The sequence below is a fragment of the Ceratocystis lukuohia genome, assembly GCF_044167205.1.
Source record: "Ceratocystis lukuohia strain C4212 chromosome Unknown Supercontig2_pilon, whole genome shotgun sequence".
NCBI classification, from domain to species: Eukaryota; Fungi; Ascomycota; class Sordariomycetes; order Microascales; family Ceratocystidaceae; genus Ceratocystis; species Ceratocystis lukuohia.
Genome location: NW_027263521.1, coordinates 3,625,266 through 3,650,636, shown reverse-complemented (window position 1 = coordinate 3,650,636; position 25,371 = coordinate 3,625,266). Strand labels below are relative to the sequence as shown.

The 25,371-nt window shown below is 49.5% G+C and overlaps 4 protein-coding genes across 4 annotated transcripts; 2 read left to right on the top strand and 2 right to left on the bottom strand.

Annotated features, from left to right (window-relative positions):
• Positions 1–245: 245 nt before the first annotated feature.
• HOO65_020899 (Mitochondrial import inner membrane translocase subunit tim21) lies at positions 246–1,190 on the top strand (the record flags this gene model as incomplete). The annotated part of the gene is made up of 4 exons (XM_071006964.1): positions 246–584; positions 637–821; positions 883–937; positions 1,005–1,190. 4 exons carry the CDS (start codon positions 246–248, stop codon positions 1,188–1,190), a joined length of 765 nt encoding a protein of 254 aa, XP_070861537.1.
• Positions 1,191–2,564: 1,374 nt separating this feature from the next.
• HOO65_020898 (Vegetative incompatibility protein HET-E-1) lies at positions 2,565–3,455 on the bottom strand (the record flags this gene model as incomplete). Its single annotated transcript, XM_071000185.1, has 1 exon — positions 2,565–3,455. The coding sequence occupies one exon, from the start codon at positions 3,453–3,455 to the stop codon at positions 2,565–2,567; it is 891 nt and encodes a 296-aa protein (XP_070861536.1).
• A 4,501-nt stretch (positions 3,456–7,956) lies between these two features.
• Positions 7,957–10,133, bottom strand: HOO65_020897 (Rad55 protein; the record flags this gene model as incomplete). Its single annotated transcript, XM_071006540.1, has 5 exons — positions 7,957–8,691; positions 8,780–9,132; positions 9,375–9,554; positions 9,719–9,771; positions 9,877–10,133. 5 exons carry the CDS (start codon positions 10,131–10,133, stop codon positions 7,957–7,959), a joined length of 1,578 nt encoding a protein of 525 aa, XP_070861535.1.
• A 13,840-nt stretch (positions 10,134–23,973) lies between these two features.
• On the top strand, positions 23,974–25,371 carry HOO65_020896 (DNA-binding protein creA; the record flags this gene model as incomplete). Its single annotated transcript, XM_071000184.1, has 1 exon — positions 23,974–25,371. One exon carries the CDS (start codon positions 23,974–23,976, stop codon positions 25,369–25,371), a length of 1,398 nt encoding a protein of 465 aa, XP_070861534.1.

Here is a 25,371-nt window from a genome sequence, read left to right as displayed (position 1 = left end):
AGTTGAATGAAGTTAAGGTGGCATGAAAAGAAACGCTAATCCTGATTGGGCTACAGGGCACGGTCATTCTGCCGGGCGGTGAAGCGACTGTCAAGAAGCTTTGCAGGCCCATTGAATGCGCGTGTCACACAAAGCCCAGAGCCAAGAAGCGTTGTATGTAGAGAGCCTCTCGATTTATTTGCTTTTTTTTCTTACTATAATCTTAATATCGATTGTAGCCCGAATTTGTCGATAGTTGTTGCAACATGATCAGCCCCCGCTTGAGTCAGATTACGGAACGGCTAACTACTACGGCCCTTGCTAGCTCCTTGCGCCCGGTTATCGCAAACACACGGCACAATGCAGCTCATAGTTCTCTGGGATTTTCAACATCGGGTTCTAAATCTCAGCCAAAGCATCAAGCCCAGGCTTCTGTTCAATCTCAAGCTCAAACTACAAACCCGCAACCACGTCGCCGCCTAGTCACTGCTTTCAATGACGACGGTGTAGTTCCATGGTCTAAACTGTCACTCCGAGAGAAAACGTCTCGCGCTACCCAGCAAAGCTTCAATTTCGCTGTTGTCGCAGCTGGCGTGGTCTTGACTGTATGTCTCCTTCTAATTTGAGAGAGCCGAGATAGTTGCTAATATGACCTAGGCTGCCGTTATATACGTTCTCTTTGACGAGGTCTTTGCGCCAGAGAGCAAAGTCGCACAGTTCTCAAGAGCAGTCTCATTAATCAAGAAGGATCCCAGATGTATAGCCATTCTTGGTGATCCTGAGGATATATGGGCGCATGGCGAGCCAACAGCCAACAAGTGGCAACGGTCACGGCCAATTTCGTGAGTGCTCACTCAATGCATGACTCTCAGGTCTCAAGAGCATTTATTAACCAAAAAGCAGATCAACACTTGAGAAAGACTCACGCGATGTAGAACACCTCATCATGCAGTTCTATGTAAGCGTGCTGCAACCGCAAACTATAGCCCAGTTGTTGCTTGCCATACTAACATTTTTGAATTTAGGTGGAGGGCCCAAAAGCAATGGGAGTTGTACACCTTCACATGTCACGACGCCCTAAGGCCGACGATTTTGAGTACAAATATCTCTTCCTTGATGCCAAAGGCCACGACAGGATTTATATCAAACGAGACGAAACTAAAGGTCGTAGTAAGAAGCCATTCTCATTTCTTGGCATCAGTTGGGGTTGATATGACGCGCCGATCTAGTTGAAAGAGCTTCTCACAATGGAGCCGCCAAGTCGCATCCAAGCTTGCCACACAAATACAAACGGTAATGCTTTTGGAGGGACGAAAACTGTAACAATAGTGTGAAATTAATCGAATAGTTTAGGTAGCCCGGGTCAGATGGTGCGCGTAGCTCTGCGAATGGGTAAGGGTAACACTTGACCTTTAAGCACGTGTGTACATGCATGTATAGCAAGTATGTAGATATATTTTACTTTGCGTCTACTTACTATTGTTTACGGGTAACACAACAGCATGCTTCGAGTAGAGGCGTATGGTGGATTTCATCCCCCACCGGTCGGCCAGATCTTATAGGTGCGCATAGATTGTAAGTATCACTTGTAGCTTTCCAAGATCAAAAATTTGAGCCTAAGGGTATACCTGTCTTAGTATTGGTTACCTGTTCTTCTCGTTCTGCAATGACTCACATAGAAGCCACTCTAAAATATCGTTGGCTTTCGGCATGGGGGATAGGCCTCGGCGGAGTACAGCAGTTTTGTCCTTTCCCACTATGCCAGTATCATCATTATCTTCTTGTGGTTAGTAGACGGGAAGAAAGTCCCTAGCGCGTTCCAATGGATCCTTCCTCGACACCTCTTGATTTTACTCGCTCAGCTCCCCGGCGACATCATCTACCCTCTATCTTTCACCTTCATCTCCTCCGCCACTGCATAACAGAATGAGAAGATAAACAAAAAATAGAAGCGAAGTGCAAAGAGACAGTGGATTAGGGGGGCAGGCATAGCGTCTAGAATCCCGGCGGTCCAGTCCGTCTGCCGCTATATATCTACTAGGTACACTCTCTGTTTCGGAGCCCGCTTCCTAGCGGGTATTTACAGGGTCCGCCCTGCTGTCTCGGGGTTGGTTGTGTCATCCTAGGCTTCTCTTGTTGTGATCACTCCCCTGTAGTCTGCGGTGGCAGTGACCTGCCTCTCCGCGTCTCTTGAGGGGGGGGGTTGCCTCCGTGGTGTCCAGACAGCTCAGCTCGGGCTCGGGTTGTTGTGACTCCTGGATGAGCCTAGGGTTGCGGCGCAGCACGTTGGCGACGTAGCATGTCGCTTTCGTGTGTTCAAGGAGCTTGTCCGCAAACCTTTGGCTCCATGGTCTAGGCAGTGCCTTGCAAGTGCACCAATAGCCTCGTTCCTTTGCTTGGTTGCAGGCTCTGCATCCAAGTGGGCAACTGTGTCCCCATCGCTTGTGGTATTTGTCGAAGTCTCCATCGCCAGTTTCAGCCGCGAGGATATGGCCCAGCTCTATTCTGGTAAGCCCTTTGTAGCGGGCGGTGCGGAAGGGGGGTTCGGTGGGAACGCCGGTTCCAAGTGGACGGTATCCTTTCTGTTATTTCCACCACCCTTTGTAGGCGAGACGTAACCGGTCTCTTCTCCATCTCCATGCTCCTGCGAGGCTGAAGCGGTGTTCTGTTGCCAGTCCCTGGCATCCTAACTTGGCCTGAGCATCGGCTAGCTCATTGCCTTTAGTGCCCATGTGTCCTGGGACCCATAGCACTCGGGCGAGCCTTCCTGGTGTCTTGTCTGCCCAGGCTTTTAGGATTCGTCTTGTCTCGTCTGGTCCTTCTAAGAGTGGCCCCAACCTAGTGTGTTTATCCATTTGCGCTGGCAGAAGTTTACATAGCCTCTCCACCACTGGGTTGAAATTTGGCCCTCTCAAAATGTGTCTATCATCTAGCGTGTGCCGCCGTATGGCTTCCCTCCTCTTTCCATCCTCCAGGAGGAGTTCGAAAGGAGGAACGCCTGCAGCGTGGTGTAAGCACTCCCTTGGTGCCGTACGGTACATGGGGAGAGCTGCTCGGAGGCGCTTCCTAACCGAGATGTTCAGCTTCTCCGCTGTCTCTTTCGTTGTCTCTAGCCCAGACCAGGTGCTCGCTACGAAAAGCGCTTTGCTCAAGGCGCAGGCACGTACCGCTGTGAGCATGCTTTTTGTGTTTGTTCCTTTGTGGCAGCCGGCTAGATACCTCAAGCCATTTGCCAACCGGTTGACACTCACAATGACCTGTGCGATGTTCTTGTTGAAGAGAAGACTCGAGTCCAGGTGCAGTCCAAGCCATCTCATTGATTCTTTTGCCGGGATCGGTTCGTACGTACCTAGACCTTCCACGGTCACGAATGGGTTTCCTGCAATCCTCCTTCTGCCCTTGATGTGCAGAAGCGTTGGCTTTCCCTGGTCTATTTCTAGTCCGTTGAGCGTGGTCCACTCTACCACTTCCTTCATGATGACTTCGATTGCACTGCTATTTTCTGCGAAGTATCGTCCACTGACCACCAGGGCCCCGTCGTCTGCATATCCCAGTAGCGGGGGGTGTGTTTATAGAGCGGTGCCATGAAGAGCATATATAGCACTGGGGAGATTGGTGAGCCCTGTGGGAGAGAGTCTCCCACGAGAGTTTTAGTTGTGTCTTCGGCATGGATGCTCGCCTCTCTTCCCTCCATGAAGCTTCTAACCCATCTGCACAATTTTGTTGGCCAAAGGCTCTCCGCCATCCTGCGTTACATTCTCTCAGGGTCGACCGCATCAAAGGCTCCTTTGATGTCGAACGTGAAGATTGAGGTTACCTTCTTCCATTCTTGGGCTTCCTCTATCTTTCTACGCAGATCAATAAGCAGGTCCGTTACCGCCCTTTTCGGCACTGTACAAATGTAATTCCTAGGAATGATTTCCTTATCAATCGCTTCCTCTGCGAGCCTTCTCGCCATTGATCTTTCCAGGCCCTTCCCCAGCGTGGGGAGGAGCGAGATTAGGCGGTACGAGCGTGGTGCCAGTCTTGGACGGCCTGGCTTTGGGATCACCGCGAGCCTAGCTTCTCTCATCATGGCATTTTGCTGTCGGCATTTTTCGTTCCAGCCTGGTCTTATTGGGGCCCTCCTCTTCCCACGTTGACGCTCCATATTCTTAGACCCCCTAACATTTACGGGGGAGGTCTATGGTGTTCTCGGATTCGCTGGCGTCTTGCTCTCCCGTGGAGATTCTCTTCCTCTTCCGTGCCGGGCATTCTGGTCCGCGTGAGGCTTTCTCCGTGAGATCCTGCGTTATGGGGCGCGGTGGGCCACCCCGCTTACACACCGGCTCCCCTACGGAATGCCCGGGTGTCCTGCAGACGACGCACTCCGCGTGAGCCCCTTTGTGGCCCCCCTCAGTGTGTTCTGTGGAGCCACATAGCCTGCATCGCGGCTTTTCTTTGCACGCTGCCGTGGGGTGTGCCTTCCGGCATTGCTGGCATAGTGGTGTGGACATGGTCCGGCACCTCTTGAATGTGGCACTGATGGCGCTTCCGTCGAAGGTCAACGTTTTAGGTAGCAGTTGACCCTCTGGAAGGTCGAGAGCGATCCGGAGTGTGGCGTCCTTGAACTTCTCCGTTTCTAGCTGCCGCTTTATGGACTTGACGTGGCCGCCAGTCTGTTTCTCGATTTGTTTCACAAACCACTCTTCCTTTTTCTGAGTCACGGGGCCGTTGTCACTCAGAATGTAGAAGTCAGCCAGGTTAGTGATGCGGGCGTGCGTCCATTTCTTCTCTACTTACGCTTTCGGCCTGCCAAGGGCCAATTTTCTGGCATCTCTTATAATGTATAATAAACGGTGAATTACCAGCGATTCATTAAGGCACTATGGCCGAGTGGTTAAGGCGCTTCCCTGCTATCTAGCAGCTCAGGAAGTCCGTTCGCGGGCGCGTGTTCGAATCACGTTGGTGTCGACATATCTTTTTGCCCTTTTTACCTTCTGCGTACATCTGCAAGATGGCAAGACCGCATGCAGATAGCTCACATTCCATGACCACCGCTTTCTTTTTGTTCCCAGGAGATTATCCGCATACCTCTTTTTACCGTCATATTGCTGTGGAAAACCAGTAGGTAGGCGTTGAATAATACTAACAAACAAACACACATCGGTGATCACTTGGACCTGCAAACCTTGACAACAATGTGTGAAGACCGTATCAAACATCACCCTCTCACCCGCCAGGCTCAGCAGTGAGGCCATCTAAAATCCTCGTCAACGTAAACTACCACCTCGTTTTTGCTTCCATAGGAAAAGGACGCAATAGATCGCCGTAACAAAGGTACCAAGGGCTAGTTCCTCGGATTATGATATGACTGTGGTTACACAAATACATATGACAACACTTTCAACCACAGAACTAGGGTCTCGTTCCAATGGCGGAACTTTGGTTTTCATTTCCTCTTCTTTGCTATATATGGCCTTGTAGTCTCCAAAGTTAGCCGGCAGTGCCGAATGTACGCCATAGCCTGGTCCACCACCAAAGATCTTTGGTTTTGGTTGCTTCTTCTCGCCCTCCTTTATTTGCCTCTCGAAAAATCCCTCCGGCTTTTTTCTCGGATCTTCCTAACGGAATGAATGCCAGCAGCGATTTCCTAGGTTTCCATATTCCATGGTCCCGCAATCTTGCTCAAACGCCAACTTGGCTGGCTCCTGTGTCGGGTTTGACGCAGGGCTTTCAAGCTATACCCAATCCACGGCATAATATAGCAGTGCTTGGTTTTAGCATTAGAAGAATTAAAATAATAAAAAAAGCGTGACATGACGACGCCAGCATGAGGCTCTGTAGGCCTCACCGCACAGTGTAGAGGCCACCTAGGAAAAGAAAGCCTTGCCTTCACCCCCTCTCTCTCCGTCCCCTTTTCCTTCTTTCCTGCTCCCCCACGTTTTCCCTTGCCTGCCTCTCTTCTGACTGCTTCTATAGTTGCTGGAATTTCGCTCTATTGCCCAGCCCAGCCCAATGAGGGTTTACTAGGTCCTGTTTTTCTATCAGCATTGATATCTCCATGGCCTGTGCGTTCTTTGTCTTCTCCAGGTCGATCTTCTCCCGCATATCGAATTTCATATGCAGCAGAGCCGCCAACCAGGCATGGATGGCCAGCAAGGGAAGTTTACCCGCACGAGTAAGAAATCGAAGGGCCCTGAAAATTTAGGGGGTGTTATCTGTGGACGGCTGATAGGATGCACTGCAAGGGGAAGGGGCCAAGAAATATTACAGCGGGCTTACAGCGGGCTTACAGCGGCAAGATCACTAAATCTATCACCTGAAATTACAGAACAATAGTTTCAAAATTGTGTCCGTTTTTAGCAGTGTTAGTGTTGTCTTATCTCTCGTTCCTAGGACCCTTTCTCCAAGATAGAGGCCCCCGAGACACTATCAGCCTTCTGTTTCCCAAGTACTCGTATAGAAAAGAGGCAGGAAGCCGAACAAAACAGAGCCCATAACCACCACCCCTGTGACACGACACTCTAATTGTCCCCCAGATTCTTGCCTAGGCTTTAGGCCATTCCAAGCGCCACTCATTTCTACCAAAAAGATAGGCGTACATGCCACTGTGGGGGAGACAATAAGAATACGATGGAAGAAAATAGACAGCCACCAGAACTTGGTAAGTGGCCTGACATAACACGTTAGCCAAAATGAATCAGCCAAAAAAAAGGCCCGGCTTCGTGGGCACACCGGCGTCTGTGGTTGGCTGGCTTGATTGGCTGGGGCTTTGAGAAAAGAAAATAAGGACAAGCCAGGCAATCCATGTCGGAGAAATCTCGCTGTTTGGGGTTTCATGCTCTTCGAGGGGCGAAATATCGTCAAGCAAAGACAACAATAACAGCAGCAGAAACAAGCAGAAACAAATCACGAACCACATAATCCGAGCCACGGGGGAGAGAAATAAAAGCCATAATTAGCCAAGCATTGAAGGAGCAGTAGATGGAGTAGTATCAGATGGAGGGCGAGCACTAGGTCTACTAACTACCGCATTGGAAAAGTAGCATATTAGCACTAGGAAGAATAAAGAGCCACCGCAAGGCCCCGGAGGTAACAAAAGGTTCCTGAGCGTAGCGGACAGGCCTTTTTCTGCAATCCTCTTGTCCATTCTCTGCGATTTTTGTTGCGGCTAAACAGCCTAGTACAGTGCTAACTAGCAGGTCAGCGAAGTGTCTGACGGGCATAAAGATCTAGCGTCGGTAGAAGTTGACATTAATTCCAGTAGGCAAAAACAACGGCCAGCGGCTTGGGCCACGCCCCCTTCTTGGCTATCCCGTATCCGCTCCTGTGTCCTGGCCTGCATCCCAGCTCAGCACCATCCTCTCTGGTCTTAATATTTCCTCCGTCTCACGTACTCAACTTATCTCGCATAACATGGCGATACAGGCCTTGGAACCCTGATAGGTAAAGCTGCTAAATTCACAAGATAGCCAGTCCTAGACCCAACTCTCAACAAGGCTACTCCTTGAAATACATGTACCCTGCCCGTGACCTCATATCAAGAGCTCCCCACGCCATTGACCATTCCTGTCCTCTCTTGGTCTTTTTTGGGCTATTATCGTAGCCTTTCCCCACCCCCGAAAAATCCTTTATCTCTCGTCTCCTAGCAAGATCTTGCCTTCCCCTCTTATTCCCCATACCCCAGAAAATAGCCCCGTTTTTGCCTCCTTCTGTGCTGTGCGGCGACTCCTTTGACTTCCAGCGTCTAACCATCACGACCACGACCACCACCCCCCCCCCCTCCCCTCCTCGTGCCTCTTCTGATCAGGAGCGGAAAAAAGTCGAGAAAATTTTTACCCTTAAGCCAGGCACGATGTAGGATTTAGAAGTGGACTGCGTCCGTCGTCACCATTATGCACATGTGTGCTACCTGCTGTTATTACTAGCGTGCCATGATGCAATTGAACCGCTATATTAGCCAGCTAGCTAGCAAGCCGGCTCAAACTAAACAGTCTAAAGAGTCCTCTTCGGTCGCCGCGTAACACTGTAGTCTGCTTTTGCCTTCGACTCCCTTCCTTTCGTCTTAGGCTTGGCCCTGGCCCTAGCCCTGCTGCTGCCTGTCGTCACAACTGCCTCTCCCAGTCGTCTTCCCTGTGTCGCCGTACCAAAATCCAAGCCTAGGACTAGGCGTTGACTGCTGGTTAAGTCCTGGCTCTGAGCGCCTGACTGCACGCCCCCGTTTGCCTCATTCCTATCATGCTCCGCGCTCCCCCACCGCCTCCTGTCTCCATCTGGCTGGCCCCTTCGGGCGTCCTGGAAACCGAGCATATTCCCATGTTCCCCATACTCCTCCCCATCCCCATAGTGTTCCCCACATTCTGGGACGCCGTCTCTGCGGGTCATCGTTCCACTCGTCCTATCTCCATCCCCACTCCTATTGCCCGTAGCTATGGCGTCTAAGTGATCCCCATCATGCGGTGTGGGCTCAGAAATTTCGTCATTGTCGTCGCCTTCTCCGTCGTCCTCGTCATGGCGGTTCGCATCAAGAATCAAATCCTCACTGCCCTGCCACTGAGAAGGCCGTGGCACTTGATTGTTGTAGCGGTCGTCCCAGCCATACTCGTCTTCCTCGTCGTCCGAATCTGGAATCTCCAGGCCCGCTTCTGAAACATTGCGCTTGGGACCGTGCCTTTCAGCAAATGGCCCACCAATATTGCGCCGGATATCTTTTACCGATACCAATCCAGCCTAAATGGGGATTTCTATGTTAGCACTAGTCGGCTGTTTTAGGCGGATAAAAAGGGCGAGGCAGAGATGTAGAGAGAATCATCCTTACGCTTTCAATGCGGAAGCCCACCATATGCTCCATAGCATACACACATGTCTTCCCCTGGAGCTTTTGCACCCCCACAAACACAACTTCTTGGAAGGAGTCATGACGTATTGGCGTAACTTCTGAGTCGCGGCCTCTCCAAATCCAATCCTTGAATAGCACTAATCTAGTAGCGATGGCTTGCTCCCATACAGTCCCGTTGATAGCGGGGACAAGAGAAGCAGCTCTGCCTGACTCCATCTTGCTAGCACACTGCGATAGCAGCAGGACGGCGCACTGTCGAGTAGCTGCCAGCTTTTGTAGACTGCTTACAAGGAACTGGACTGCTTGTAGCCGCTTATCTGCCGGTCCTTGGCCTAAAAAAAATGATCAAAAGGTCGCGTTAGTTGCCATTCTTGAAAATCCCTTAGCTAGTGGTGATTAGACAGGTGCTTTGGACTCGAACCTCTGGGGTATTTTTTCTTGCTATCTATATTGCGTGGCAGTGTCGAGTTGACTAGAGCTGTCAACCCATCTACTACTAACAATGACAGGACTTTTGGCAGTATGTGAGGATTTGGCCGGCACAAAAGTGCAAGCACGTGTGCCAATGTGTCACAGTGGTTGTAAGTGAAGTCCGTAGAGCCGATGTCAAATTCCGCAGCTTCAGGCTGACTCTGCTCTTCGTGGGCTTCTGATGACTGCCTAGCCATGGGCTGCTTAGCTGCTCGTAACTGAGATTGATACACACCATTCAAGACTTCGGCAAAACGCGGACCCCATAGTGGTGTGTTGCAGTCTGGAAAGTAGTCAGTGTTAGCTCATTAATATGACTAGCAGTATGCAAAAAGCCTTGGGACCTGTTTCATTAGAGCGTACACCCAAAAGTGCAAGATGGTCAATGATAACCAAGCCAGCCAAGGATTCAGGAAAATGCATCGAGCGGGATTGAGATGAACCGACCTACCCACATGACAGCACGCTTCTTTACGAGCGCAGTTGCTGCAGCCTGTATCCTATACATGTAACGAAGTCGTTAGTAATGTGACCCCTTTTTCTGTGTCTTTCTCTCTTTTTTTTTCGTGCAAGTGCCGAGCTGGCCGGTGCGCATTGCTTCTTACCCAAACGTCGTCTTTCCCACACCTGGAGGCCCCCAAACTTCAGTTAATTGGCCCAGGGGGATACCACCTCGAGACAGGTCGCCAGCCTCGCTGTTTGAGTCTGGAGAGGCATTCTGTAGCTCCAGGTCAGGAGCAGGAGACAAAACAGCGTCTAGATCATCTAGTCCTGTGCTAATAGGTCGTAGACTATCATCATCAGGATCATCCAATGCCTCAGCTGCGGAAACAGCGGGAAGTCGGTCTACGTGTTGCTTCATTAGCAAGGAGGTCTGATTATGAGTTATCAATGGATGTTATAGGCTGGCGGACTAAACACACGTGTTTCATTGGGTATGGCAAAGTTTGCAATGTCAGGCTCGTGGACGGTATGGTAAAGATCCATTGTTCATTTTCCGAGCATGTGAGACTGGCGATCTTGCTTGCTGTGTGAATACTGATGCACGCACAATGATGTTTCTTGGTTACTGGGTAGCTCCTAGACAGCATCTTGCCTGGGCTAGGCGGCTTCACGAGATCACGTGTCAGCCCATTCGCTCTACGGATAAACTATGGCTGATTAGACGTGACGACAAAGCTAAAGCCCACCAGCACACAAATTTTGATAAGAAGCGAAAGCAAACAGACTTGGCACGATAAACGCACTGGTTCTCTTCTTCCTCGACAAAAATTCATGAGAGGGCACGCCAATTCATCCGCCTTTCCTTCTCCGGGCAATCAAACAGAGAGAAACCCCACGATCACGACCCATTTTCGCTCAGCCTCTTCGACGGCTTCGCAGTTATTCCTAGCACTGGTCGAATTTGTTATTTGACCGAGAACACTTCCATCGCTCAGCAGGGGACTTATCCATCGCCCAGGCACATCTCAACCACAACATTCCTAGCCCTTTTCTCCTCTTTCCTACTGCCCCAGAAATAAATTCTGGAGAGACATCTGAACATGGATATGAGGGGTGTGTAGTTTCAAATGACGCATCGTAGAAAGGGTTCCCCGGTCTGCTAATAGGGTGTCTGTTATATAGTGTGCTTCCGTCGTTTTTTGCACGCTATATCGAGAGCAGCAGTAATGTAATGCCCAGCATTCTGCTCAACAAAGCCAACCCGTAGCTTCAAGGCTATTGTGGGGCTTGCTCTGCTTTTTTTTTCTTCTTTTTTCTCTTCTCTCCTCCTTTACCTAAGCTGGAAAGGCCGGGCTTATTTATTGATCGACAAAGTCCGGGGGAATTTTGAGCCTCAACTTTCTGTCTCAGCGAGGGTGAGGACTTTGCCGCAGATAAGAGGGTCAAGGACACCCAGAGAATCGTAGCCGAAGCCGGCTCATTTTCTACAATTGCTATTTCCCAGGTCTGAGTTTCCCCGCTTCAACACCGACCGACATCAGCCTCGGCTTATCGCTGGATTGATCAGTAGTGCATTATCGCCATATTATAATTCTAGACTGTGTTCCAGGTCTCTATGATGCTATCTCGCGAAACTCATCAGTCAATTACAATGCATCAACTTCATGCTGCAAGGTCCAGCTCTTCTTCTTCTTTTCCTCTCCCTCTCCGACGTCAAGCGCTATTGAAACACACACGCCCCCCCCCCCCTCCCCCCAAATTCCCCCATACATTATGAGGCTATCAACATGCTCAATTCTGTTCTTATCCCAGTTAGGCTTGCTCCACAGTTTGCCCGAAGGACTTCCCGTGAGACCAGAGGAAACTTTAAGTCGATAAAGTGGCCGGCCTGGCGGATAACCAGAATTGGAAATTGAAGGAATGACCTCTTTGGGGCAGAGATGGGCTCCAGGACGTGCTAAAGGATGAAGTAGCGCAGTGGAGGAAGCCCTCTTTTGTCCTTCTATCCTTCATGTAGACTGACCGTTATCTAGCTCATGCTCGTCCAGCCTGGTCTTAGCTTTTGCCTCCTCTGGCCTTTAATGCCTAGCCGTTCCTCTCTCTCTGTCGCTATTACCGGGTGCTAGACATAAAAACAAAATTGATGACGAAGACCGTGTCTTGTTATGCATGACAGATTTGGCCAGCTTCCTTGGCTACACACGTTCCGACCGACTTGTGGGCTAGCAGAATTTTAATCGGACAAGGGAAAATGGAAAAGGTTATGTCAAACATGACATGACTCCTTTACGTTCGAGACGGACCGATCTTTGTCCCTGTTAGTTGAAGTGGACGGATGACAACAACCAAGTTTAAGGAGAAAATAGAAGACAAAAACAAAGTCCAGACCTGCTTATCTTTTCTTTTTTTTTTGGGTCGTCGTTGTCTCCATCTCCTCCACCGCCTGTACCTTTTCAGTTTTAATGGGCGCTAGTAATAGTTATCAAACAGTATGCAGGAGAGCTGACCGCTTCTTTGACATCGACATGAATCTAGAATTATACAAGAAGCCTTTTCATTAAGATGTGTAGTGTTGTGATATCAGCGCGGGCCATTTCGCCAGTGCCACATAGCACGACATCATGATGAATAGCCAACCTGATGGCAAAGTTTATCTCTAGGCTCCCATCCGCCAAATTCTGTTTGAGGGTCGTACCAATTCCAGCGCCGGGTACCGGATATTGGAGTTTGGAAAAACAACACCATGTTGAGAAGGGCCATCAAGAGGCCCCAATGCCCAGCCGGGGGAAAGAAAAAGGAAAAAAAGGAAAAGAACAACAGGGCAGACTATCCCCCAAGAACAACCTCGCCTAGGCTAGCCAGTGAAGGGCTGGTCTATATCCACTGGCATATTGGCATCACAGGCTTGGATCCTCGTCCATGGAGCGAGCTGTGTGTTTTTATGTGATGATGTGGGGGTTTTTGAGCCTCATTGGGTATTCAGATTGTGCCAAGGCATCTGACCAGGACCAGAAACTGGTTAGTTGGCATAACTCCGGTTATGTATTTGCATAAAGTATGGGGATAACAAACATAATCCCAGAGCGCACATGCACATGCACATGCACATGCACATACATACACAGACGTACACATACAAATACAAGCGCACAGCACGCTCAACTGTGCACATACTCATTCGCATACAAGTCCATCCGTTTTTTATTTATCCATATGGATATTTGGATACTGCCTTCTCCACAGGAGGAGCAACAGCAATACATCAAAAATTGAGGCTCTGCGGCTCCTTTAGAACTGAGTCCGGAAAATGGGGGCTTGACTTGAATGAGGGAGGAGTCGTCTACCAACTGGAGTTGCAAGCCGTATTTCATCGTGCATTTCTATTTGTCGTGCTTCCTCCAGTCTATGCCACTAACAGACTAACGGTTTAGGAGCCCAACGTTGCATCTTGCTTCTTCCTAGCTGCACCCTCCGCACTCCATGATACTTGCCAGGCTAGTTCTTCTTGGTGGGATAGACCGGCCAAATCTCCCCAAGGAAGAAGCAGGAGGAAAAAAGGAAGGCCAGGCTGGGCTTGACGCCCAAGGAAAGAATAGCTAGCAATGGATGGTCCCAGGCTAGGGCTTTGCTCGGAGGCAGCAAAAGCCCGCCCAGCGCCTAGAAAATACATAAATAATACATAAAAGCAGCCATAGCCGGCGGCTCTTCGGTCAATGGCCATTTTTTTTGCGAATGAGAGGGAGGGAGAAGGGCACACTCAATGCTTCTCTAGGTTTATCTTTCCCATCCTAACTTCTAGGACCATCCATCTGCCTTGGCTAGCCGATCTTGGTCCTTCCCTCTCCTCCCCCATTCTTTCGATATCCCCCCACCCTCTCTCTCTCTCTCTCTCTCTCGCCTTTTCTACCAAGACAAGAAGCAAGGAACCAACAAGAGAGAGAATAAAAAAGAAATAAAGGTTAGAAAATCTCAGTCTGGGGGAAACTTTCATTCCTAAGTCCAGGCACTGGCAGCTCAACACGGATCACCGAGAGAGCCCCGGCTGGATGAAGGATGAATGAAGGGGGGACTTTGCCTAACTTGGGCTCGCCAGGCAGAGGGCTTGGTAAGAGATTGCTACTTTTTGTATCTTATGGGTGTCCAGTGCGTTCTTATTGACGAGGTTTTGCAAGGCTCCTTGTTCATACAAATAATCAAGCAGAAGAGCAGCAGAGCCTCAACTCAGCATTACGACATGCATCTTTTTTTTCATAGCTCAGCTTCATGCACGGCCCATCGGTGTGAGTTTCCTCCCTATTTCTTGTTTTCTAAACCTCCTAAAGAGAAAATACGGAGAGAGAAATAGAAGGGTTTCGATATCAGAGATCAGAGCTGTTAGTATATTCGGGGGGAAGGGGGAGGGACTCTCTTATCTAACCAAGCCACCCCCAGTAAGGAAAATTTCCCGCCTATTTATGTTGGTATTGCTTGTTCCATGATGCCGGCCTCATAGATCCTCCGCGAATTCAGCCGAAGAGCCCGTAAAATCTAGTTTGCGGCTCAAGACCAGAACGAGAGAGAAATGCACAGCAGGACAAGAAGGAAGTCGCCATGATTTCAACCCCACGCCGGACAGGTGTAGGTGTGACTGTGTAACTACGAAGACATGTGTTGAGCATCACTTATAATATGCAAGTGCAACTAGCTATATTAACGAACTGCATAATTCATATATAGGTGCACATCTACATGGTTTCCATGCTCGCTTCCTGTTCACTCCTTTTGAACTAGCATCGGCGTGGCTGTAAAATTGTAGAAGAGGAGAGAAAGAAAGCAAGCCAATAATACTTGCCCATCCACGTCATCAACATCGTCAACTACCTTGACTATCGCCAAGTAAAGTATGGCTATAGATAGCTATGGCGATATTGATGTTTTTCTGGTTGACCCATTATCTCACACGCAATAGTACAGGCTGGATTGGGAAAACAAACGACACACAATACTGTTGCCAAGAGTCCCTAAATGCGGCATGGAGCTTGTGCTTATTTCTTGCTGGACACCTCTCCGATAATCAACATCTTTTAAATCTATTGCCTAGTAAGAACTATCACGACTCTTATCTAAATAGCTCTGCCGATGCCGAGGCCAAAGAAATGCATTCAAAGAGCGGCTCTGCCAGCATCTCGATACGATTTCTTACGCGTCAGCAAGCCAAAGTCAACCCCAATCACTATGGTTCGGCTAGACGGCGTACGTGATTGGCTCTTCCAAGGCAGTAGAATGTTAAAGAAGACTCGATGGCAAACTGAGGGATTTCGAGCCTTCTACCAGTCTATAAGCGTGCGCCGTACAGGACCCGGATGTTTCTAGAGGCGTCGTAGGAACCTTCTTTAAGCTTTCTTGTTCCAACGCCATGGCGGCAAAGTTATACGCTAAGCCCTCCCAAAACGGCAGGCCAAGATATAAGTGCAAGAAAGCTCCAGGCGAGCAAAAGTACATTTCCTCACCCACCACAAGACATAAAAGTCGATGTTTTTTATGTTGCTATCGCGAGCTTGGCTTGCCACAGAGCGTTTCTCCAATAAACAGCCTCGCTTATTCCCGCTCGACCGCTTGCCTGCTCCAGCCGGGCCTTGGGATCAGGCTGTGCTGGTGCCATTCAAGCTGAATACTGCGAATACAAAAGTGCTTCGTGAGACAAGTTATTGGCGAGAGAGCAACAAAGAGACTACACCTCTTGTCGTATATAACCCTAAAGGGACCCTTGTTTCTTTTTATAGCTGTGTCACATGATCGTTCCCCCTTCTTGCTAGATCTCAATCCTGCTTATAGTTCTTTTTTACCTGTTGCATTGCTACATTTCTGGCAGATATTAAGACACCCATGGGCGTCAGCTTACCTCCAATCTAACTTACATCACGAATGAGGAGATGAAGAAACTACGCCGCTCTTCCGTCGACGCTTCCACGGCTCGCACTCCCACACAACCAAGGCGTTCCGAAAGTGGCGCCTTCAAAATTCGCCTATCCCGCGACGCCCCCTTCGTTTCTTGTTGTTTAACACGATGTGTTTTTAGAATCCCAGTGTGAACTAAATAGGATATACTCAAGACATTGTTCGAAATGAAAAAAATGTAAAAAAAAAACAAAGAGCCCAAAACGCACGACTTGGTAGTCTTGCGTTCAATCCCCTGCCTAATACTTGCGAATGTGGCCAAGCACAACATCGAAATTTCGAAATTCTTAATCAGCAGCACAGGGTGTCTTCCTCTCGATTGCCGTAGACGGACGGAGGAGGGGTGAGTCCTGTGTGCTCAGTCCTGTCTCCTGTCTCCTCCCTCCAGACTCCAGACGGTACCACCTACCTTGCATGTCTTTTTTTTTTTTCTTTTTCTGCAACCAATGTCTCTCAAGTTGCCTGGTTTGGGCGGTTGCATGTGGCATATCTTGCCTTGTTGTTGTGAGTTCCATCAAGCTGAAAGGGTCATGTTCTGTATTACGGATTCTTGTTGCAAGGTCTTGGATGTGTCTTGCTCGAGTTAAACACGCAATGCTGTAGGAACAAGGCCCAAATTTGTCAAGTACTTGCGGCGCCGCCGCCGCCGCCCTACAGCAGACTGTTGGCACTGAGGCGGGTTTTTTGTTCTTTTGTCAAGCAGCACGATCGTTAGAGATGATTCACTCTCATACCAAATGATGAAGGTGAAAGGCAGTGGATATTCCGATCTATAGGCTCAGTTTAAAACAACCCGTTTGCTACAGTAGCATTGAGCGGGGGGGCAGGCAGGGCCGAGACAACCAAAGAATCTATATATACACATTAGACACACATTGATCTTGTATGGTGAGTTCTACCCTGCCTGCCCTGCCCTGCCCTGCCCTGCCCATGCCACTCCTGCAACTGTAGCACTCCCTAGTATGCTGAAATGAGCCAGTTTAACAAGATGAAGATGTCTAAGCACGCCATTCGAATACAGCACCACTCTTCACCAGCTTCTTGTTCTTACTACAATCACACGCAACCTTGGTCTTGTTTTGTTTCAAAGCCCCAATTCAAGTTGGAAAACATTACCCTTATGTCAAGAGACGTCTAAGGGGGGGAGGGTGGGTAACCTCAGACTACAGGCTCTTCCATGCTTCACGCTATTTCCTACCTCGAGTCAAGAACAAAACAAAAAGAACCCAACTTCAAGCCTAGAAGCCCCCCACGTGGATGTTCATGTTTCTCCTACCTTACGGGAGAACCTCTGCCATGATTGGTACCATAAGCATATAGTGTGAGTGTGTGTCTGGCCTAGAACCAAGTCGGCTGCAGACTAGCGTAAAGTAACAAGCTCTAGGGTTGGCCCAGGGTTAGCACGCCGCCCAAACCAGAATCGATTACTCTATTATTTAACTCAGCAAAACCAATCTTGGCGTCCTGATAGCCATCCCTCCATCTCAACGGGGAAGACGGAACGTATAAAACGAGATGGGGGCCATTGAGTGTCCCGATCGCAGTGTAGCAGGATGAAGCACAGAGTATCACGCAGCTCTAGCTGCTCTTGGTCGTCCAACCCGGAGGGCTCTCTGATGAATACTTTAAGCCCTGAGGGCCTTTTCTTTCTACTGTCACTCGCTTGATAAAAATCATTTATTCGTGGCAAGCGTTCCGTATACCAATAAACTGGGAGGACCTGACACCCATGGTAGTTGTGACATACGAGCTAGTTTGGAGACGTGTTTGAGAAACTGGCTATAGCACGGCGGCAGCTAAGAGCCGAACAAGCATGAGGTGACAAGAGGACAAGAATATGGAAACGGACTTAATGTAGAGTTGCAGATTAATCAGGCAGTCAATTTGCATCTCGACAATACTTTCTCTAGTTTATTTGCCTCCGCACGATTAGATGACTACACCGCTACATCACGCTTGCATTCCCAAAAATAGATGCAGCTCAGGGTTTCTCAGGACAGGTTGATTTACTTGCCTACCTAGGGTATGCTAGCGACACGACGGACACGGGCTCTCATCGGCCGCTAAGCTAAGCGTAACAGAGAAGAATAAATGACCTCGCCATGTAGTACCGTATCATTACATTTGGCTCCGAATACACAGTATTTCGTCATGCTTAGGATGACGGCGAGTCTGCAGTAGTGAGCTTCCGCATTGTGCTTATGTTTTCCTCCTAGGACGCATAGTCCTGTAGATGAGATACTGGGTTCATTCATGCACCCCCAGGTGCATATTGTGAATTGGTGTGTTGGTACTGGCAAAGCCCTAATCCTAATAACAGTTCATTAGTAGCAAGGGGGGGGGGCCGCTTTGTTGAGGCTCAAATGATACCAACTGGTTAACACAAAGCAAGGACGGCCTGTGATTGGTCCGGTGCGGCGGTGGCCTTCCCAATCAGGAACTTCGCCATGTTTTATCTTGTGCAAAAGCCAAGGCAAGGCAAAAACGCAAGGGCAAGTACCATTTTGGAGCCCACCCTTCCTGTGCTTGGATCATTCAGGTTCTCTGTAGTGGTGTGCTTTTTTTTTTCTTTTCCCTGTGTGTGGGGAGAGTAAGAGGGGAAGGAGGGGGATAAAGACAGGGGGAGGAAAACTACTTTCGCTTGTCAAGACACTTCAGGAGGAGGTTTTTATCCGAGTTGATAAGGGAAAAAAAAAAAAGGGTAACTGCCATTTCAACCATCCACATTTTGCATTTTGGCTAGAAAAAAAAAACAACATTAGCCCTAGTATCCCCCCACGTTCGTTAGACCGGGATAGTTCGGGAGGGTTGACTTTAAGGGTTAGTCTGCTTTTTGGCGTGTATTTTTCTTTGCTGCCTTGTAGGGTTATGCGCCAACGGGCCGATACTGAGATGGCGGATAGACAAGCCCTAGATTTAGCAGGAGAAGAAGCTAGGGACAGCCCAAGACAAGAAAGTTAGGCGAAGCCAGGGCGGGCGAAGAGAGACCAGGTATACCTGATTGAGGCAGCAATTAAGACGTTCGGCTGAGCCACACTCATGCAAGAAAATAGTAGCAAAAAACGAAGACCTTGTTTTTGGTGATCCCCCAGCTTTCCCCGGGTTTTTTCTTTTCAAGCAAACAGCTATAGCTCAGACCTTCTTGCTTCTATGCATGCTCGGCTTTGCCCTTCCGCCCCACGGAAACCTGGAGATTATATTGCCGCTCTCTTCTCTTTTGGGCTTGCCTCGTGTTTGCTTCCTTGAAATCAATGACTCTATATTAGCCACAAGCCACAACCTGTCTGTCTGGGTGATCTCGCGAAGCTGGCAACATGGTAATCTCCGCCTGACGACCCCGGATTCCCACTGTTTTTATTCGTCCTGGAACCCCACCCTATCTATCCCTATTGTTGCTCTCCTTGAAACTGGGTCTTTTCTTTTCCACAGGGCTTTGTCTCGTCTCTTGCACAAACTTCTAATTAGCCTAACAGTCCACATTCCAAAGAAGAGAAGAACAAAGGTGGGAGGATGCTACCCCTCCTCTCCCTCCCCTCCCCCCCCTCATCCCATTAACGGAGTGGGATGTCTCGTATCAAACAAACATGATAAAGCCAAAGCCTGGCCTGGCCTGGCCTGAGTCTGGGTCTGAGTCTGAGTCTGAGGGGGCGGGGGTCGCGGGCGTCCTCAGGAAAAGAATTCGGCCCAACTCTAAATCTGACCGAGACCTTTCGTCTCCCTTGATGTGTCCCATCCATATGCATACATTCCATATGCTTTCCCAATCCATGTCTGTCTTCCTTTGAGGGCGATGTATGTCTTTTGCTGGATTTAATGCAGGCTACAGACAGCAACAGCCCATACATGTTGTGTACTTGTATCGATCAGTGTCTCGTTACAGGCGGAAAGGAACGCCCAATACAAAAGACCAATGACGATACAGCTGCATTATGACCTGTTAGGGGGGCTGCAGTTGCAGTTGCAGTTGCAATGCCCGCTACAGTGAAAAAAAAGGCGAGGTATTCTGGTAGAACGGAAGTTGTGGTCGAGCTGCTGCTTTGCCGAGGTTCTCGGCAGGCTACTTGCCGGCAAAACTGTGGGAGAAAAGAGCGAGCGAGCTCCGATAGCAAGAGAGCAAGATAAGGAAGATGGGGCTAAAAGGTCTAGATAGATGGTGCTACACGTTCGGAGTTCGCTCGAATCAGTTGACTGTGCAACTTACTGTTATCTTATCTACCTGTTTTTTTTTTTTTCGTCTTCATGGCTCTTAGAACACAACCTGAGGCTCTTTGCTAGGATTCTGACAGCTTAAGTTCCTGTTTTGCCTCATCTTTCTTCTCTGTTCCCCGGGTTAGTCGCAGAAAGGAAGAAAGGGTTCCAAATAGCAGACTATGCCGTTTCAGGGCAATAATCTGGGGACAAGCGCTGCAATTCCTATGGGGCGGGTGTGCTGGGAATTCGAATTTAACGCGCAGGCACATATCATGCCTTTGAGCACAGAAGAAGTACGTTGTCTTCGCTGGTGTCCTGAGTGGCGGCGACCTTTGGCGAGAGAGTCTAGATCGTGACTGCCTGATAAGCAACTAACCTGCTGCGAGCGACGCTTGCTATACTTGTCAAGTTTTTGCCTTGCGAATTCCGTAATATTGAGTTTTTCCGATTGCCTCTTGAACCTAGAGCCGCCTCTCACATGCTCGCCCCTCGGAGCTGAGGCAGGCGGAATCGTAAGCCCATGAATGGCGCTGATTGTGCCAATAATAGAAACATGATGCTTTTCTGTTATAATATTCATGTTCTACCGTTTCCCCGCTGCTTACATTTCTTCATTGTACGTCAGCGTTGCCATGCCATGGCACTATCGAAGCTACTTGCTGATCTACTATCCGAGAAACACAAATAGCAGCAGCACTTGCTGGGCTTGTGACAACTCCGTAAGAAATTGCATTATACTGAGCCCAAGGCAGGTTTTTATGCTAATGATGCGTACCAAAAAGCGTGTCCTTGTCCTGTACGTATTTTGCATTCTGTATTGTGCACACCTTGTATGCATGTTTATTCAAGTTCTAGAACACTGTGTCGTAGTAGCACTCAGGGTACTAAGGAGCACTAGCAGTACTACCGTACGGTGCGGTACATTTATAGGTATATGTACGTACCACTTGCCGGGTTTGGAAGGGCAGTGACAAGGAGGATACACCCCACACTCTGTCGCCAGAGTCAGCTACGTACAACATAAAGGTACGTATGCTGAGCATAATAGCTGGCCGCCGGAAGGGATGCATGGACGTACGGAGAGACATGGACAAGCCTAGGCTAAAATAAAATATAAGAAATAGAAAAATAATAAGAGCAAAGAAGCCGAGGAGAGGAGCCTAGGACGCAGCGCAAATGAAACGAAGTTAGCTGCTGATTGAAGGAATCCAGAGAAGCGCCCAGGAGGCAAGGCAGAAGCATAGGCAAGGAGAGAGGAATAGCAACTGATGATCACCATTGCCGTTTATGAAGCATCCACCTCCACCAATCAAGCCCTTGAGGACCTGTTCAGCAGGAAGCCAAAAGGACAGCGTTTCAATCTCCTTTGCGTCCCTGTTGCTCTGTTAGTTGGCTAGCTGTGCTGCCGCGGCTCCCAATTCGCAGACCTACAGACCCCATATTCTACCGCTCCCTCAGTGAATCAAGCGATTGGCTGCCGAAGGGCGAATATGCAAATATAAGCATGTTGCATGCACCACTGTAATCTTCTGTTTTGACTTACATACATGCATGCTGGCTTGTCTGTGTAAGCACGTCTCCTTTCGCACTCTCCCTCCTTTCCTCGGCTTTTTTTTTTTCTTTTCTTTTTCTTCATTTTTCATTTTTTTTAAATTTGGTTTTTACAACATTACTTCCGTTCCCCCTTGGACGAGCCTCCCTATTTGCTTGGCCCAGCGCGTATTATACGGCATGCCAACAGCGCCGTTTGCTGAGAAAATATAGACAAGGCGAAATGGGAAGAGTGCATAGAGGGCGATAGGTCGTATATGCAGCGAAACAACAGGTATAGAGAGGCCCCAGCTGCAGGCCGCCGCTTGCAACAGGCTACTATCATACAAGCATCTCCTGATTTAAATGAGCCATAAACATCCTTCAACGGCTTGGGCCTGAAGAGGGGAACACAGAAAATGTGGAGAAATGGATAGATAAATCAGGATTACTCAGCGCGCTCCAGAGGGGAGCAGGAGCAGCCTTGGGCGTCTCCAAAGGCCCAGAACACGTAGTTTATCTCAGACGCAGTATTCCATCTCCCCCGCCTTTGCCTCGTACGACCATCGTAATGATCAGCCAGCCTTGGGGGGGGGGGGGGAAGCAGACAAAAGAAAGCAGAAGAAAAAAAGACCGTCGCCTTCGCCTTGATCACGAAGTGTGTTCCCAGGTGCCTGAGTGACGGGGATGGGATGGGCTCTTCTTTGCCTTGATCTACCTACCCCTACAAGCCCAGGCTCAGCCAGCCAAGAGGGCCAGTCAGACAAGAGGCGTCTCTGCCGTACAGATGGATAATCATCAGCATGAGTTAGGCGGCCGAGTTTCTGGGTCGTTCTATTCCTAGAACTGCCGTATATACATTAAATACACATAACGGGTCTATATTGAACGCCTAAACTTGCTCTGCAGCCGTGTTTGCGGGGGCGTACTAGGTATCTTTTCTTTTTTTCCTTTTTTTTCCTTTTTTTATTTTTCCTTTTTCTTCTTTTTCCCTTTTCTTTGCTTCCTCTCTGACCGCTCGTCTCGTTGGGAGCAACGAAAGCAACAGGTTGCTGGCGGCCTCACTTTCTTTGATGCCAGTTTTGCAGCCGTCGACCTACACAGCCCTCGCCAAACGGGCATCAAGTGCACAAGGCCATAGGCTTTGGCGTTTGCCCTTGCGTCTGCTCTTGCGTTTGCTCTTGGCCCTGCTATTTCCATCACTCGCTTTATATTGCTCTCTGTCACGACAATGAGCCCGGCTTAAGACAATGGGAAAAAGAGCGGTGGAGAAATAAGGAGGAGGAAACTTGAATCATGGCCCGCACTCTTCTCGGCGCTGTTCTTGTTCTTGTATTGTGTGTGTGTGTGTGTGTGTGTGTTTGTGTCTATTACCTGGCTGCGTATATGTCTAACCCTGGGCCCTGAGCCCTGGACCACGCCCTCTTCACCCCTTCTCATGCTTGATGCTCGTCTTGTTCTATAGCTAGAAGCTGTAATTAACCTCCACGCGCGCCTCCCGCACGCCCCCTCCAACAACCCATAACCCGAAGCAATGCCCAGGAAGTTGAGTCCAGAAATAAAGGCAGATTGTCTTCTCCTTTGGCAGAAGGCTGTTGTCATTTTGATACCCACACACATCTGCCTCCCCGCCTGGCTTCCTATTTGAGAAGGGGCTATGATAATTTTTTTTTCCATTCTTGCTCTTGCCTGCTGATTGTGTGAGGGGGGGGGGGGGCAGGATTCTGTTGGCCTAGCTGATTATTGCAAACGCTGGCAGAGCAGGTGCGGCAATCAGATCGCCTAGAACTTTTGATGAGTATCTGCCACCGAGGTTCTATTTTTTTTTTTAATTTAATTTTTTTTTCTTCACATCAAGCCCCATCGTTTTGCTTAGTGTCTTTCAGCACAGTGTTTATGCTAGCTTTTGTGCAGACCTTCATTCTTGAATTTTGACGTTGTGGGTAGAAAGAAGAAAGGAAAAAAAAGATTCCGGGCTAGTGAATAGCTCCTCCCTCCCCACGTTTGCTCGTGTACGCCCCCCACCTCTTGATTGGCAGGCCGATGGTCGGGGTTTCCCCTTCTCTTTCGTTCCTATTTTTTCTTAAGTCTACGCCCAGTCACCCTTGCTAGCTTATAGTTAGTCCACAAGAAAGAGGGGCCGGGAGGGGGGGGGGTGCGCCGAACTATTAGTCGATAAATTACACACTTTATCAAGCGATAAAAAAAAAGTATTTTCTTTTTTTTTTTTTTTTTTCTTTTCCTTTTTCCCTTCCTCTTACAAGCCGACTTCCTAGAGATTTTATGCTCCCAGACTCTTTATCTGGGGTCTGTAGCTTCTTATAAATCCAGCCGCCCCGTTCTCCTCCGTCTCCACGCATTCTCCTCTTCCTGCCCCAACTGCCGTCTTTTCCCACACTCACTTATCTATTGCACACACTCCAAACCGCTAATATTCAGGCTACCACCGACTCACCTTGTTCGCCATCGTATTCCAGCCATATCATATACTTCGATAGCTCCGTCCCAGCTTCTACCGCATCTCAAGAGCACCATCACTGACCTCCTCGGACTCTGCACTCGTTAGCTTTCTTCGCTCTTCCGCCCTTACCGCAGTCCTCATGAAGCGGAACTCCTCAGCGGTAGATTTCTCCAATCTACTTCATCCCAACAACTCCGGGCCTTCTTCCTCGGCGTCTTCTACCAACAACTCTGGTGCATCTACGCCCCTTTCCGAGATGTCTTCCAACCCTCCTATTTCGACTCTGCTGAAGCCTAATGGCCCTCTGGCTAAAGCGGCCAAGGCTGCCCAGACAACCGAAGCCAAGCCTGCCTCGGCTACTACTGAGCTTCCCCGGCCATACAAGTGCACCATGTGTGACAAGGCCTTCCATCGCCTTGAGCACCAATCCCGCCACATCCGCACCCACACTGGCGAGAAGCCCCACGTTTGCCAGCATCCTGGGTGCACAAAGCGCTTCTCCCGCTCAGATGAACTTACCCGTCACAGCAGAATCCACAAGAATCCCAAGCCAAGGGAGGCCGGTGCTGCCCGGAACCAGCAAAAACAACAACAGCAGCAGGCACAGTCTCAGATGGGCTCTGATGGCATGATGCCTCCTCCGGCGTCCCGGACGATAAACTCAGCTCCGGGCTCGGCTATCGTGTCCCCCAACGTTTCTCCCCCTCACAATGCCTCCATGCTTGCCCAGTACTCTTCGCAGTTAAATCCATACAACCGTGGCGCCATCACCACGTCTACCTCGCATATTGACATCTCTATGCTTGCCCAGGCAGCCCAGCATGTTGAGCCCATCCCAACCAGCAGATCAGCTAGCAACCTACAGAGCATGCTGAACAGCAACAGCGCTACCCGCAACACCTTCTTCGCTCACAACAACAGCCTGTCCAGTCGATCAAACTTTGGCCACAGCCATTTTGGTAGCGGCTCGGGATTCTCCAACCTTGGCCTGGCCCCCTACCACATGTCCCGCTCAAGCGCACATGACGAGCACAGTGAAGACCATTCCAGCCACTATGGCTACCGTCCACTAAAACGCTCGCGCCCCAACTCACCCTACAGCACTGCACCGTCATCCCCCACCTTTTCACATAGTTCTCTGTCTCCCACGCCTGACCAGACGCCCATTGCTACTCCAGCTCAATCGCCTCGTATGAGTGCGTACCAGATGGCTGACTCGCAGGCAAGCAACCAACTGCCCGTTATCCACAAGCAGTCGCTGAACCAGCGCACACCTGCACTCCCACCCATGGAGCCCCCACAGCCTACCCTGCAAAACAGCTCACATGGCCACAACAGCGTTCAGTTGCCGCCGCGCAGAACTGGCGTCTCACTTGTTGAGATTATCAACCGGACTGATGCGTCACAGCGTAAGCTTCCCGTACCGTCAACAACACATACTGGACTGGTTCCGGTGCGTGAGCTCTTCGCCGAGAGCTTGACTGGCTCGTACGGCCAGTCCTCGCGGCCGGCCAACCAGTGGCCATCCGATGCCTAG